The sequence below is a fragment of the Apodemus sylvaticus genome, chromosome 19, assembly GCF_947179515.1.
Source record: "Apodemus sylvaticus chromosome 19, mApoSyl1.1, whole genome shotgun sequence".
Classification (NCBI taxonomy): Eukaryota; Metazoa; Chordata; class Mammalia; order Rodentia; family Muridae; genus Apodemus; species Apodemus sylvaticus.
The window spans coordinates 58,410,423-58,425,119 of record NC_067490.1 but is presented as its reverse complement, the minus strand read 5'-3'; the positions used below and the strand labels follow the sequence as shown (position 1 = coordinate 58,425,119).

At 34.6% G+C, this 14,697-nt stretch overlaps 1 protein-coding gene and 1 pseudogene across 1 annotated transcript; one reads left to right on the top strand and one right to left on the bottom strand.

Moving 5' to 3' along the window:
- Nucleotides 1–3,975: 3,975 nt before the first annotated feature.
- LOC127669283 (olfactory receptor 2G3-like) lies at nucleotides 3,976–4,944 on the top strand. Its single transcript, XM_052163121.1, has one exon. It carries the CDS (start codon nucleotides 3,976–3,978, stop codon nucleotides 4,942–4,944), a length of 969 nt encoding a protein of 322 aa, XP_052019081.1.
- A 3,479-nt stretch (nucleotides 4,945–8,423) lies between these two features.
- LOC127669282 (high mobility group protein B1-like) lies at nucleotides 8,424–9,064 on the bottom strand (annotated as a pseudogene).
- Nucleotides 9,065–14,697: the final 5,633 nt, after the last annotated feature.

Genomic DNA, 14,697 nt, shown 5'->3' with positions numbered 1-14,697 from the left:
GACTTCATCCTCCCATATTAGTTTGTATATCTACTAATTGCACTTTATCCTACATTGCATTAAGGGATACCTGGCAAGTCTTTGTCACTTAAAAAATTAAGAAAAACATCATCACCAGGTATCACTCTTTTACATTCTCCTTCTATTTTTTCAAACCTATTTTAATTTGTTAAAAATAAAGTGCTCACAAAAAGGGACCTAGCATGATAGCACTCTGGAAGACCCAACACTCAGCTGAAAGAGACAGATGCAGATATTTGCACCCAACTAATGGACAGAAGCTGCTGGCTGACCCCAGTGGTTGAATTAGGGAAAAGTTGGAGGAGGAGGGTGACCCTATAGGAGGACCAGTAGCCTCAATTAATCTGGAACCCCAGGATCTTGTAAACAGTGGACCACCAAACAGGCAGCATACACCAGCTGATATGAGGCCCCCAACACACATAGAGTAAAGGACTGCCAGGTCTGTGTCCATTCAGAGATGATGCACCTAACCCTCAAGAGACTGCTGGCCTCGGGGAGTTTAGAGCTCAGGTAGGCTGGAGGATGGGGACATCCATGTGGAGACAGTGGGAGGGGAAGAGGTATGGGATGTGGAACAGTCGGAGGGTGGATGGGTTTGGCAGAGTGGGGAATAAAATACAGAGTATATAAAAATAATTAATTTTGGGGCTGGAGAGATGGCTCAGCAGATACGAATACTGACTGCTCTTCTGAAGGTCCTGAGTTCAAATCCCAGCAACCACATGGTGAGTAACAACCATCTGTAATGAGATATGATGCCTTCCTCTGGGGTGTGTGAAGACAGCTAAAGTGTACTTACACATAATAAATAAATAAATAAATAAATAAATAAATAAATACATACATACATACATACATACATACATACATTTTTAAATGGGGGAAAAAGAAAAAATAAAATTCAGAAAAATACTAGAGACTTGAACAGGCACTATGTATAAGCTCTCTCCATGATCCATTAAAAAAAGGTAAGCTAGTCAACTACTGTAGTCATCAGGTGTATGTGAAAGAAGATTATATAGCACGATGCCCTTTGCATACTACCAAAATGCCTGAAATTAAAGGACAGAGAATACTGAGTATGACATATATGCATCTGCCTGCAGAGTGTCTATATGGAGTACAATGGATCCATCAACTCTGAAAGCATGCCTAATTTCTGACTAAAATATCCATTCTAAGAGCTCCTGTCAAAATACTTACATTTTTATTTACGCAAATATACATGCAAAAATATCTAGAGAAGCATATTTTTATTAAAGACATAACTGAGAAACACAAAAATAGTCATTAACACAATAGTAAATAAATGTTTTATGGCATATTAAAACAACAAAATCCAGTGTGGGATAGAGGTTATACTCTGCTGTTAACATGGGCCACAATAAATGATTCTCAGAAAGATGTTGTTGAATTAATGGTGGTAGAGACAAAAAACTGCAACACACAATTTTTCTTGCACCTTGTTAAATTCACAGTAATAGTTACACAGGGCTCAGTAAAACATATTCAATTGGGCCAATACAGATATGAAGAAAGGATGGAGAAATAGATATGTTAAACAAATTATTGATGGAAATTTAACATGGAAACTGTTGAAATTCCTTAAACATTCTATATAGGTAGGTTATGAAGGTAAAAGTTATTAGCTTTGTTTTTTTTCTTATATTGAAATAACTGAAATATCAGAGATCACATAATCTCCTTCCAAATGGCCTTCTGGGAAGGTTCAGCTTTGGATGCAATACAGCATGAAATTAATTGCCATAATGGGAGACCTGGGCCCCTGTGATATTTCCATTACAGTGGCCTGTATCCTTGCACAATCTCTCCTGATTTGCTACTCTTCAGAGAATTATATTCTCAAATAGTAGCACCTACACACAACACAGTGCTGAGACACTGATTGTCATTCAAGGTAATAACACTATGAGCTCTCTCTCTCAGATTTCAATATTGTTTCAATGCTATTTTCCATATGAAAGAGTGAAGGAAATTATCTTCTGCACTAGTTTTCTACCACTTATGTCCTGATTTACGTCTATGCATGTGTGAGATTCTTAACAAGATTCAGGTTTCAAGTGATGTTCGCTCACCTGGGTGAAAAGAGACAGCAAGGACCTCAGATGTGATCAGGAGTATATCAGGGAGAAAAATAACTCTTCTAGAAACCCAATGAGCATATTCTAGTAGAGAGGTGGTCCACAGTCATGAATTTGTCTTATAAAATTCTTTGGAGGTTGCCCAAGTTTTTAAGTGTTTTAGAGGTAATATAGAATGTTTCATTTTATCAAGATGGGTTAGATGCCCACAAACAGGAGTCAGACAGAACTGGTATGTCTACCATCATTTCATTTCTTTGATGACTTCAAAGTGAGAAAATGATAGCCATGTATTTGTGTTTGTATGAATGCATAGTTATATAACTATGTGCACATATTAGAATTGGAACTATATATTCAATATATGTTACAGTTACTCTAAGCTAATGCAATGTGGGTACATATTATGCATATGCACATATAATAACAATGTGTATGTGTCTAGACTTATACATATTATCAGTATATATGTGTGTGTACATACACACAAAATGGTTTGCTCCTCAGGAATTCCTTTTTATCTTTTTATCACTGTGTAGCCCTCTTCCTAATTTCAGTCATCACTCAGATACTTCACATAGTTTTTGGCTGTTAGGTGCTGGATCCCTTACTCAGCCCTCGCTGACTTTATTTTCACTGACTTCTGTAACAGATTTACATAATAAATGAAATTTGTTAATAGTTAAGAAAAACTCATATGTTAAATCCACAATTAATTTTCCTAATAATAAGAAAATTATAGTATATGAAATGTAAGGAAGAATTTTAAGGTGTGAGTGGCTGTATGTCAAGTACCAACTGAATTACACATCGGTGTAGTGGTCACAGTTTGAGGCACAAAAGAAAGCAGTGAGTTCACCTTAGATGTTTGTATTTGTAAATATTGCAAGTTTCTTAAAGTTATTCCTTTAATCTTGTTGAGCAATTAATGATTGTTAGGTACACATAGAAGCATCCTTTTGCATAAGGATCCCTAATTATAGTGGCAAATATACTCAATATATGTTACAGTCACTATAAGCTAATGCAATATGTATATATATATATTATGTATGTGCACATATAATAACAATGTGTATGGGTCTTGATTTATGCAAACTAGGATCCCTAATTATACTGGCAAATATACCCTAAATTCAGATTCATCCACCTTCTCATTCAATATATAAATCCAGAAAGCCAGTAACGCTACCCACCACCATATAGCTATGGAACAGAGCTGTGTAAATGCAATCGAATCCCTATTTGCCGCAAGTTGGTAGCTGGTAGACTAGACAAGCTAATGATTCTTACAAGAAACATGTTTCTGAACACATGTATGCATAAAATTTAAAATCCTGACATACATTTTAATGCAGTTTCATCAATACAAATATGTTTGATCTTTTACATCAAAAGTGGCCTTTATAATATCCAGAACCTGTTAATTTTTTTAAAAACTTTTTTTAAAAACTGCCTAATTTAAGGATTGTAGTTGAGGGAAGTAATTTTTTAAATAATTAACTAAGCATTAAAGACACTAAACTATTTTATTTAATTTGAATGAATTGTTATCAGCTATAAATGGCTGATACATTTACTCCTTTGATGTACTTTCTTCTGTGACAAACTCTGTCTCAGCTTCACACAGTTAATACTTAAGCAAAGACTTTAATTCTACAGTGTCTTTGTACTTCTCTAAAGATTCATATCCTTTCTGTGACAAAATCTACTTCGATTTCCATAAGACCCTACATAATAAATCAATGTGTTTGTTCAGTGTCAGTATTTTTAATCATTTTATAGACAATGATTTTATGACTTTCTATTAATCTAATATTTTCCTTCTTGTCTACACCAGGTGATAGGGATGATTAACAGTACTGTCAACAGTGACTTCATTCTGGTGGGTTTCTCAGATCAGCCTCAGCTGGAAAGAAGACTCTTCATAGTAGTTTTAATTTCCTATCTTCTCACTCTGGTGGGAAATACAATCATTATTCTGATCTCTTCAATAGATTCTAAACTCAAAACCCCTATGTACTTTTTCCTCACTCACCTATCCTTCGTTGACATCTCTTTCACTACCAGCATTGTCCCCCAGCTGCTATGGAACCTAAAAGGACCAGCAAAGACTATCACAGTTATGGGCTGTGCAGTGCAGCTTTATGTCTCTCTGACTCTGGGCTCTACTGAGTGTATTCTCCTGGCAGTAATGGCTTTTGATCGTTATGCTGCTGTCTGCAAACCTCTCCACTATGTAGCTGTGATGAATTCACAGCTCTGCCGGGCTCTAGCAGGAATCTCGTGGCTCAGTGGAATTGGAAATGCTCTCATTCAAGGAACAATCACTCTTTGGCTCCCACGTTGTGGCCACCTGTGGCTCCACCATTTCTTCTGTGAAGTCCCCTCCATGATCAAGCTTGCCTGTGTGGACATTCATGCCAATGAGGTCCAACTGTTTGTAGCCTCATTGGTCTTGCTGCTCTTACCCTTAGCACTGATACTGACATCCTTTGGACATATAGCCAAGGCAGTTATAAGAATCAAGTCATCCCAAGCTTGGCGTAGAGCCCTGGGCACACGTGGATCCCACTTGATGGTTGTGTCTCTCTTTTATGGGAGTATCACAGCCATCTACATCCAGCCGAACAGTTCATATGCCCACACCCACGGGAAGTTCATCTCTCTCTTTTACACTGTTATGACCCCAACCCTTAATCCCCTCATCTACACACTGAGGAATAAGGAGGTGAAAGGGGCTCTGGGACGACTCTTCAATAGAGCCTCTGGAGCATGCAAACGAAGTAGAGCACGTGGTGACAAGATCCTGAACTGATCCTCTAGTGTATGATCTTGCACTGCAGTCATCTTGGCCTCTGAAGCTCACTATATAGTTTGCCATTGTTGTAATGCACTTCGCCTTGAGCCTGCTGTCTTCTCAGTCTCTTCCCAGGATGTTTTGGGACTTAGGTGAGGCAATATTTCCTTACATCCCTAGAAGTTCATGACTCTTTTGTTACTCATACTCTCCAATTTGTCCCATCCCTACTTTTTTTCTCCTTGGCATATGAACTCACAAACATTATCATAATGTTCCATATCATGTCCCTCCCCAGGAATATTCTAATAATCCAAGAAAGCAACTATTCCCACTTTTACAGCAAACACCACCATTAATATTGCAGAAAACATTGGGGGAAATTAAACTACATACTTGGGATTTTAACTCTACCATTTCTTTTCTGAGCTTGTGCAGATTTTAGTAAAATCTTCATTTTCATATTGAGTATTAATTTAAAAGTAATGTTCATTGTGATAACCAACTTATTTCATACTAAATCATAAATAGCATGTTTTCAAACTTCTATTTTTATGATTATAATATTGATATATTCAGGTTTATCAAGTTTGATTATATGAAGTAATAGTCCTTACCCAATTTGTATTTATGTATTTACTTGCATCCATATATGAATGAAAAAATAACCTACTTGAAAATGTGACCAAAATGAGGTAAACATTATTTCATATTACTTTGTAACATATACTTTTTAAATGTGATTTTTGAGGCTAGAGAGATGGCTGAGAATTTAAGAGCACTGGCTACTCCTCCAGGAGTCCTGAGTTCAGTTCCCAGCTACTACCTAGTGGCCCATAGCCATCTATAATGGGATCTGGTGCTGTCTTCTGGCCTGAAGGCATACATGCAAGCAGAATGCTGTATACATAATAAATAAATAAACAAATCTTTAAAAATGTTATTCTTATGTCATTAAGTTTTATTAAATTATTTTTTATTTTATGGAGATTATAATTACAACTTTTCCCACTCTAAACCCTCCCATATGCCCCTCCTTGTTCAGTGTTGTGGTCTGAATATGCTTGGTGAAGGGAGTGGCACTATTAGGAAGCTACAGTAGGTGTGGCTTTGTTGGAGGAAGTTTGTCACTGTTGGGTTGGGTTTTAAGATCCTCTTTCTAGCTCCCTGGAAGACAGTCCTCTCCTGGTTGCCTTCAGATCAAGGTGCAAAACTCTTAGCTCCTTTTCTGGCACCGTGACTGCCGGGATGTTGCCATGCTTCCTGCTATGATGATAATAAACTAAACCTCTAAATTTGTAAGCCAACCCTAAGTAAATGTTTGCCTTTATAAGAGTTGTCTTGTTAGTGTCTCGTCACAGAAATGACAACCCTAACTAAGACCCTAATTACTTGATTTAAATGATGGCAATGGAATCAAAGGCATCCTCCCAAGACAGATGCTCTCTGTGTGGCAATAAATAGCAGCACCTGGAATAGGAAAAACTAACAGAGTTAAACTTCATGCTGTATTGGAATAGCTAGAAAACACTGAACAAGAAGTTAGTAAGTAACATGTATCATTAATAAACTGTTTCTCATCCTAACAAAACTCATACTGTCAAGAAGAGGATATGGCCTTAATGGACATATAAATGTTTTCCAGAGATAAAATATCCAAGCAGTTACTAGTCATTACCAATACCTTAGTCAATCCATTTGTAATAATTAAATAAATTAGGCTTTATTCTTCTTAAATAGTTGTTTTATGTAAATGTGTACTTTTAGGAAACAGTTTACTATGATAGGGTTACTCAGCTGCAGTCTAATGGTGGTGACTTATTTGTAGCTTTAGGTTTGATTTCTATGAATTTTGCTTTACAGAGTGTGGGGAAGATATATTCCTCACACTGACATGAACTCAAACTCTAAAAGACATTCTCACCAAACATTATAGATTATCCCCTATGGTTAATCACCTAATTTACCTCCTCCATCCAGGATACAAGGTGTTCACCTAGTACAGCTATAACATGTGGCACTTAAAGCTATTATTGAAAAGATATACTAGCACAATCCAGCTTTCACCTTATAGTTACTTACTTTATGATTTTTGTTATAATTAATTTAATAATAATGAGTTACAGCCGGGCGGTGATGGCTCACACTTGTAATCCCAGCACTCTGGGAGGCAGAGGCAGGCAGATTTCTGAGTTCGAAGCCAGCCTGGTCTACAAAGTGAGTTCCAGAACAGCCAGGGCTATACAGAGAAACCCTGTCTCGAAAAAACCAAATCCAAAAAACAAAACAAAAAAAAAAACAAACAAAAAAATTAATGAGTTACAAATTTCCCTACTATCTTTTGTTACCTGTTTTCAATTTTCTGGCATCCTTGTGTAGTCCCTCATATTAAAACTTCATCAATAATAAGTTAATATAAAATAAAATAAACCTGTAACATTTCCCCATTTAAAAATTGTGTTTTAGGAAAAAAAACATGAAGGTAAAAATGGTTAATCAAAATATCAGCCATTTATCATTCAAACAATATTTCAAGAACCACTGTAAGTACATCACTATAAGCAATTAGATGATAAATGTATTGCCCATATTAATACATAATACTCCATGGAAGGGAATATAAACAAGAAAAAAACCTTAAATACATATACAGTTAACATTACTGATTCTTGGGGTGTTTAAGAAATTAGTAGTAAATGATTTATTTTCCATTGACTGCTATTACTTTGCAGATGATATAACTGCAAATATATGCAAACAAAAGAAACTTTTGCTTTAGTTAAGAATATTTTGAATATGCTGAAGTATAGAGGGCATATTTCTGAAGAATGGATGTCAAGTCCTTGACTTCTAATGATAAAGGTCAAAAATTGACCCCACATAGCAACTCACAATTTTTTAAATAAAAATAATTGAAGCATCCAGAATGTCAACAAAACAGTCACAGTTTTTTTCTTTCTTTCTTTCTTTTTTTATTTTTCGAGACAGGGTTTCTCTGTGTAGCTCTGGCTGTCCTGGAACTCACTGTGTAGAACAGGCAGGCCTCGAACTCAGAAATCCTCCTGCCTCTGCCTCCCAAGTGCTGGGATTAAAGACGTGTGCCACCACTGCCTGGCAATTTTTTTTTTTTTTTTTTTGCAATTACAGAGTGGTATTCAATTAACAGAACAATAATTGTCTTTGTATAAGCTGAATCAGAAACAACTGAAGATAAAAAAAAAGAAAACCAAAAGAAAATGATTAAATAAGTAAATAAACCAAAAACCAAACTATTATTCCCATATATAATTTATGTTGGACACCAACAAAAACTTGCTTTAAATTTCTATGCCAATTTACAACCCCCAGACTGTACCAGGCAAGGTTAGTGGCTATTGAAAATACCACCAGGACAGGACAATCTAAAGACACATTCAGCAGTGTGGTAACTATCCAAAAAAAAAAAAAAGACACTGTAAAGTTAAAACCAAATCTTACACGGCCTTACATTTCTTTCTCTATAAGGGGGTTAAATGCTTTATAGACAAGAGAAAAAATGTGTTAGAACCAACGTATTCATCATCATCTTCTTCCTCTTCTTCCTCCTCCTCTTTATCTTCCTCTTCCTCTTTTTCTTGCTCTTTTCAGCCTTGACCATTGTCCTTTTCGCTGCATCAGGGCTTCCTTTAGCTCTGTAGGCAACAATATCCTTTTCATTCTCCTTCAGCTTGGCAACCGCCTTCTCATAGGGCTGCTTGTCCTCTGCTACAGTGTTATTCCACATCTCTCCTAGTTTCTTTGCAACAGCACCAATGGATAAGCCAGGATGTTTGCCTTTGATTTTGGAGCAGTACTCAGAACAAGAAGAAGGCCAAAGGAGGCCTCTTGGGTGCATTGGGGCCCTTGAACTTCTTTTTGGTCTCCCCTTTGAGGGAGATGCAGGTTTCATTTCTCTTTCATAACAAACCTTGTCATCCTTTGCCGTATCTTCAAATTTCTCCTTTTCTTTAACAGACATGGCCTTCAAGCTCTCTGAGCACTTCCTGAAGAACTCTGAGAAGTTTATAGAAGCATCTGGGTGCTCCTTCCAGCAGGTTTGCACAAGGAATGCATATGAGGACATTTTGCTTCTTGGCTTCTAAGGATCTCCTTTGCCCATGTTTTTAGTTGATTTTCCTCCGTGAGGTACAGAGTCGTCTCAAAGTACCTGTCTGGCTTTCCCTTGACCTGGCTCTGTCTCTATGGAGCTCTAAGTACTGCAATGGCTGTGAGAGCCAAAGCCATACGCCCAACTCACACTTTTATAACTATTCAAACGTCCTTTAAATATTTCTATCAATTCATCCTCATTGTTATCCACATGAGTGTCTAAAAATGAGATCTGATCAAATATGATCTATTAAAACAGAAGTGATAATTGTCATTCTCTTAAAAGAATATAAATGTTCCAATGAATAGTACCATGTGATCTTAAAAACAGGAGAAAAAGATAAAATCCATATTAGAAGGCAGAGTGTGTTGTGAAACTAAAATCATAATTTAAAACCTTATCTAAAACATGGATAGTCTCCAGGTCCACACATCCAGATAAGGGTTCTATGATGTCACAACATTTGAAAGTAAAACTTGCCCTTCAAAGCCTCAGGGTCTGAAGCCTGTAGAACTTCTATACCCACCCTGCTAGGTCTGATTGACATACTGTCAGTCAAGACTCTCCTAGATAAAGCATGCAGCTTTTACTTGAGAGTTTCCTCATTCTGCTCCGAGAACCCAAGCCCTGAAAAACTGTTTAAAAATCTACAACAAAGAGCTAAAATGATGTTGACACATGCCTCACGTGGTTCCCTGAGCATCAACAGGAGTTCAGAAAGTGTCATAGTCTGGTTCATTTAGTGAATACATCATCTCACTTTTGAGTAGCACCTAAGACACAGGCTCTGGCATTAGTAGGCAGAACAAGAAAAAACTTTCATGGGCTTTGACTGCTGTTGACAACACACTTAACCATTGATTTGATATGGTTATTCAGTACTGGTTTGTTTAGGCTTCCTACTTTGCCATTCTATCTTAAGGTGGGATTGTGTGTGTGTGTGTGGTGTGTGTGTGTGTGTGTGTGTGTGTGTGTGTGTGTGTGCATGCATTTGTGTATGACTATGTACATACCTTGGAGACCATTTTAATTTTCTATCCATAAGCTTGTTTTATTATGTTTAATTAATAAATGCATTACAGTGTAGATATGTAAGGAATAATCACAAGATTAGTGAGCATTTAACATGCATTATTCTGTGCTTATGTAAATAACGAATTGAAGATGTTCATGCCTCTGCATGAACCGATGGCAATCTGTGTCAGATGTAATGTACATTCCTATGATATTTGCAGATGGCATAAAGTCCAAAGCTGCTTTCCAAGATTTGTACAGATGACATTATATAACCAATTTGATACAAAATGAAAATCTTTGTTCTTTTCAATTTAAGTAAAAACTGTATCCAACTATGACTTTAATTATATTTTTAGATATAAGAATAAATATTTTATTATTCATTTAAGTGTTAAACAAGATTGTTTGCCTTAGTAATTATCTATTGTTTTTTGTTTGTTCTCCTTCCTTCATGGTAATCATCTCTTCATCTTTGCAGAAAATTAACTTTTACCAAAACATATGTCTTTTAGGGACTCAGAGTTTTTAGTGATATCAGAACTAAGTGATATCTTTCTCCATTATTTCATTGCTATATTAACATTTTTATTGTTTTGAGATATGTTAAATGTGAGATCTTAATTCTGAATTTTTCCAGAGATTTTTAAATGATATCCCTTCCAACCACATTCTATGGAAGGGATTTTTCTCCTTTATGATGTGAGATGCACATTTGATACAATGAATTTTCACATGAACTTCAGTTCATAAAATGAGAGAGGAAAAAAAAAACTAAATCAAGTCCAGTACATAAGTAGAGAGTAAAAATATGGAGCAGGAGCCAGACTAGGAGACCTATGTGGGTTATAAGAGGCAACAATTCAAAACTTTGCTTAAAAGAAGAACAGTCTCCAGGTCCTCACAAACCTATAAATAATCAAATATCACTTTATAATAGTAATACTTAGAAACATTTTACAATTGTATGAATTTGCACTACTTTTCTCAAAACAGTAAGCACAATAGTTCCAATCTAGAAATTCCCTTGTTTGACCAGGTCTTATTTGAGTGGTTTGATTTCTTCTTACTGACTCTAAAGTTTATGTTTTGTTTTAATTTTTTAAATTTTTTTAGAGATTTATTCTGTTTATTTTATGTGAATACACACACCAGAAGAGGGTGTCGGATCCCATTACAGATGTCTGTGAGCCACCATGTGGTTGCTGGGAATTGAACTCAGGACCTCTGGAAGAGCAGTCAGTGCTCTTAACCACTGAGCCATCTCTCCAGCCCTTGTTTTAATTTTTTCTTGTTTGTTTCTGGGGTTTTCTTTCTGTCTGGTCCCTCTGGTTCTTTTCTTCTGGACATGCTGGCAACAATGGTGATAATTATGCTGAACCTCAGAGGTTTAAAACAGGATGCAACTAAGGAAATGGGGGAAACCTCCCTGTTGGTTTGTGGGGCCAGAAAACAGCCATAAATGGGAGTTGGATACTTAAATTTGGCCTTTTCATAGGTCAGAAAGAAGAGATTCAGATAGAAACTTGTCCGCACCCTCTATCTGAGACACAAGTCAGTTTTTTTTCCATTCCTGATCATTATGCACAAACTCTATAGACCCAATACCAGGAAAACACAGGAGGGATCTGGAAATGGAAGGTGAGTCAAACCAATCATTTATTTAATTTTGCTGTAGCTCTCAGGAATGGAATGGAAAAATATATAAAACAATAATTTTAAACTGAAAGGTTAATTCTCTCTAGTCATCCACATTTTCATTTTAAAAACTTTGAAAACTGGATTTGAAACCTAACATTATTCGATCTTTGATTTTGAATTTACATGCACAAACTTGAGCAAGGGCTGGATATATTCTCTTTATACTTGTTTCTTCTCTTCAATTGAAAAACCAATGATAATACTTATTTAGAGGCTTATTGTAAGAACCAATCAGGTATGGACATGAAAAGTATAATATATATGTGAAGATTATATATATATATATAATATACATATATGTATACACATAATACATATATATTATATATATACATTATGTGTGTGTGTGTTTGTGCATTATAGTATCCACAGATCCTTCTCATACAGTTTTATTAGGAGGCTATGAAAATATACATCACTGCTAATGCTATTTACATTCAGTACCTTGTATCTTCATTTAATATCTGTAGATAAACTTTTCAGCACTTTCCAGATCGACTTTTCTGCATTTCCGTGTTTGTGGGTGTTAAAATAGAGAATTATATGTACAAATCGACCTAGTACTGAAAGCCCAAACATATCAATAACTTCAAAGCTGTTTAAATTTGACAATTAAAAATAAGGGCATCTAATAACCAAGTCAGGAAGTTAAAAACATAGCAATATCTAAGTAAATTTAGCTTGTTAGCATATATCTGAGCCAGTGTAGAAAGTGAGGAACATAGAACAATTTAAACATCTGAGATGGTTAGCTACCTGCCTTAAGACCTAACATCAGATTCCAACCTCAGGACCTTCCATTCCTTTTCACACTTTTTTTATGATACCAATTAGATACATCTTGCATATTTAATTCCTCCTTTCACAGGAACCACAGCATATTTTTATTTCTAAATTAAGTTTCCCTAAACACCGTAATTATCTTATATATCAATAAGGCAACCACTCCCCTTCCCCATAGTCCTTTCAAGGCAAATCAACTGGATTACCTTAGTTAGTCTTAACTGTCTCCCTCATTATAATTTTGTTCTACCTTCTGTGCTTCTGCCTGACAAATACTGACTTAAGCATCTTCTGTGAGTCAGTGCAACAGCAGTACAGTCCTCATATGATTCTTTCCCTCCCACTCTCTGTTCCTTCTTCTCCATTTTCTTCTCTCAATTCTACCTTATGATTTAAGAATTGGTCTTTTATCATTATTCATTTTTCTTCCATATTCCTATAACTATTTAATATTTAGGAGTGTATCAAGTACTTAAAACTGTAGAAATGTACTGTAATCCATATATAAAAACTATACTGTTGACTACTGTTATTAATTTATTACACTTATAATAAATTTTATTTTTATACAGTATATAATTATGTAATATTATATATGCCGTATATTACATATAATGTGTCATATATTAAATATTTATATTAAATGCTTTATTATTATATTAAATATATGTGGATCTCACATTGGCAAGGAGAAAATCTCTCCCACAAAATGTGGTTGTATGTATTTTACTTAAAATCTCTGAAAAAATACATTAATTATGATCCTAGATTCCAACATATTTCAAAACAATAAACAGTATATTTTACTAAAAATAAAATATTATATAATATATGATTACATATTATATAAGTATAAGTAACATTTTATGTTTATAATATACATATATTATGCAGAATATATAATATGTATAATATATCATGTATTACATAAATTATATATTTATATAATTATAAAATATATATGTATATTTTTATTTTATAATGTATATATATATTTTATAAAATATATGTGTATATTATATAATTATAAAATATATATGTATATTTTTATAATTATATATAATATATAGGATTATATATTACATGTGTATTTTATATATATTATACAATTTTAAAATCACAGTTATTATGAGTTATAATTATATAATTTGAAATTATTGGAAACAGCTCATGCTTATCTCAGAAACTCAATAGCATTTATAAACAGAATTAATAGCCTGTACTTATTTGGAGAGAAATGGTGGGAAAATAATGTAATAATCACTGTGAAAGTGAAAGAATCTTGGCTTTTACAGTTTAGAAAAATAGTATGAAATTTTCAGAAACCCAGAAATGATATTGTGAATGCAGACTTCTTCACAAAGCACTCATCCACACTGGACAAAGGTAATACTCTACAGTTGGCATTTTAGAGATTATAATCATACAGAAGTTATGTGAATGCTGAGTACCATCCATGACCGAATCTGCAACCCAAGAGAAAACTTCATTTGTTCCCAAGGCAAAATTTGGGTCATGAATACAAAGAAAAATAAAGGTTTTTCTTCATGCCAAATAAATCTCTATTCTTAAAATAATCTTCTGCTCTACAGGAAATGCTGCCTGTCCCATCTCCTTGGGAATATAATACAAGAAATTAAGATGTTTCTGAAACACTATTTCTAAAACACAGTCCCTGAGTGAGAAGTGGAAAAAGAGTGGAATTATATGGACCAAATTTGAAGTGAGGACTTGAATTAGTGTGGTGAAAGTGAACAAACTCTATAAGGTAGAAGTCTCAGTAATCAACTTAATTTTCCATAGATGGTCATAGGCATCTGGAAATTTCTGGAGCAATTTCACTATGTAAGTTATTAATATTGTTGCTATCGCTTACCTTCCAACTTACATCATATACAAATGGTACAGCTGTTTGTCTTTAATTACAAAATAAATGAATTTCAATTTTCAATGGTTGTAAAAGCAATACAGAGTTTATATCCAAGTACTTTGATTTGTTTTAACTAATGGAATCCCTAAAAGTTATGAAGTAATACACTCAAAGCCCACTGATTCTTACCAAGTAAAATAAATATATTTATTGGTTAATGACAGGAATTTTATAATTAGAGGTAGAAGGATACATACATAATATTTTTATTATG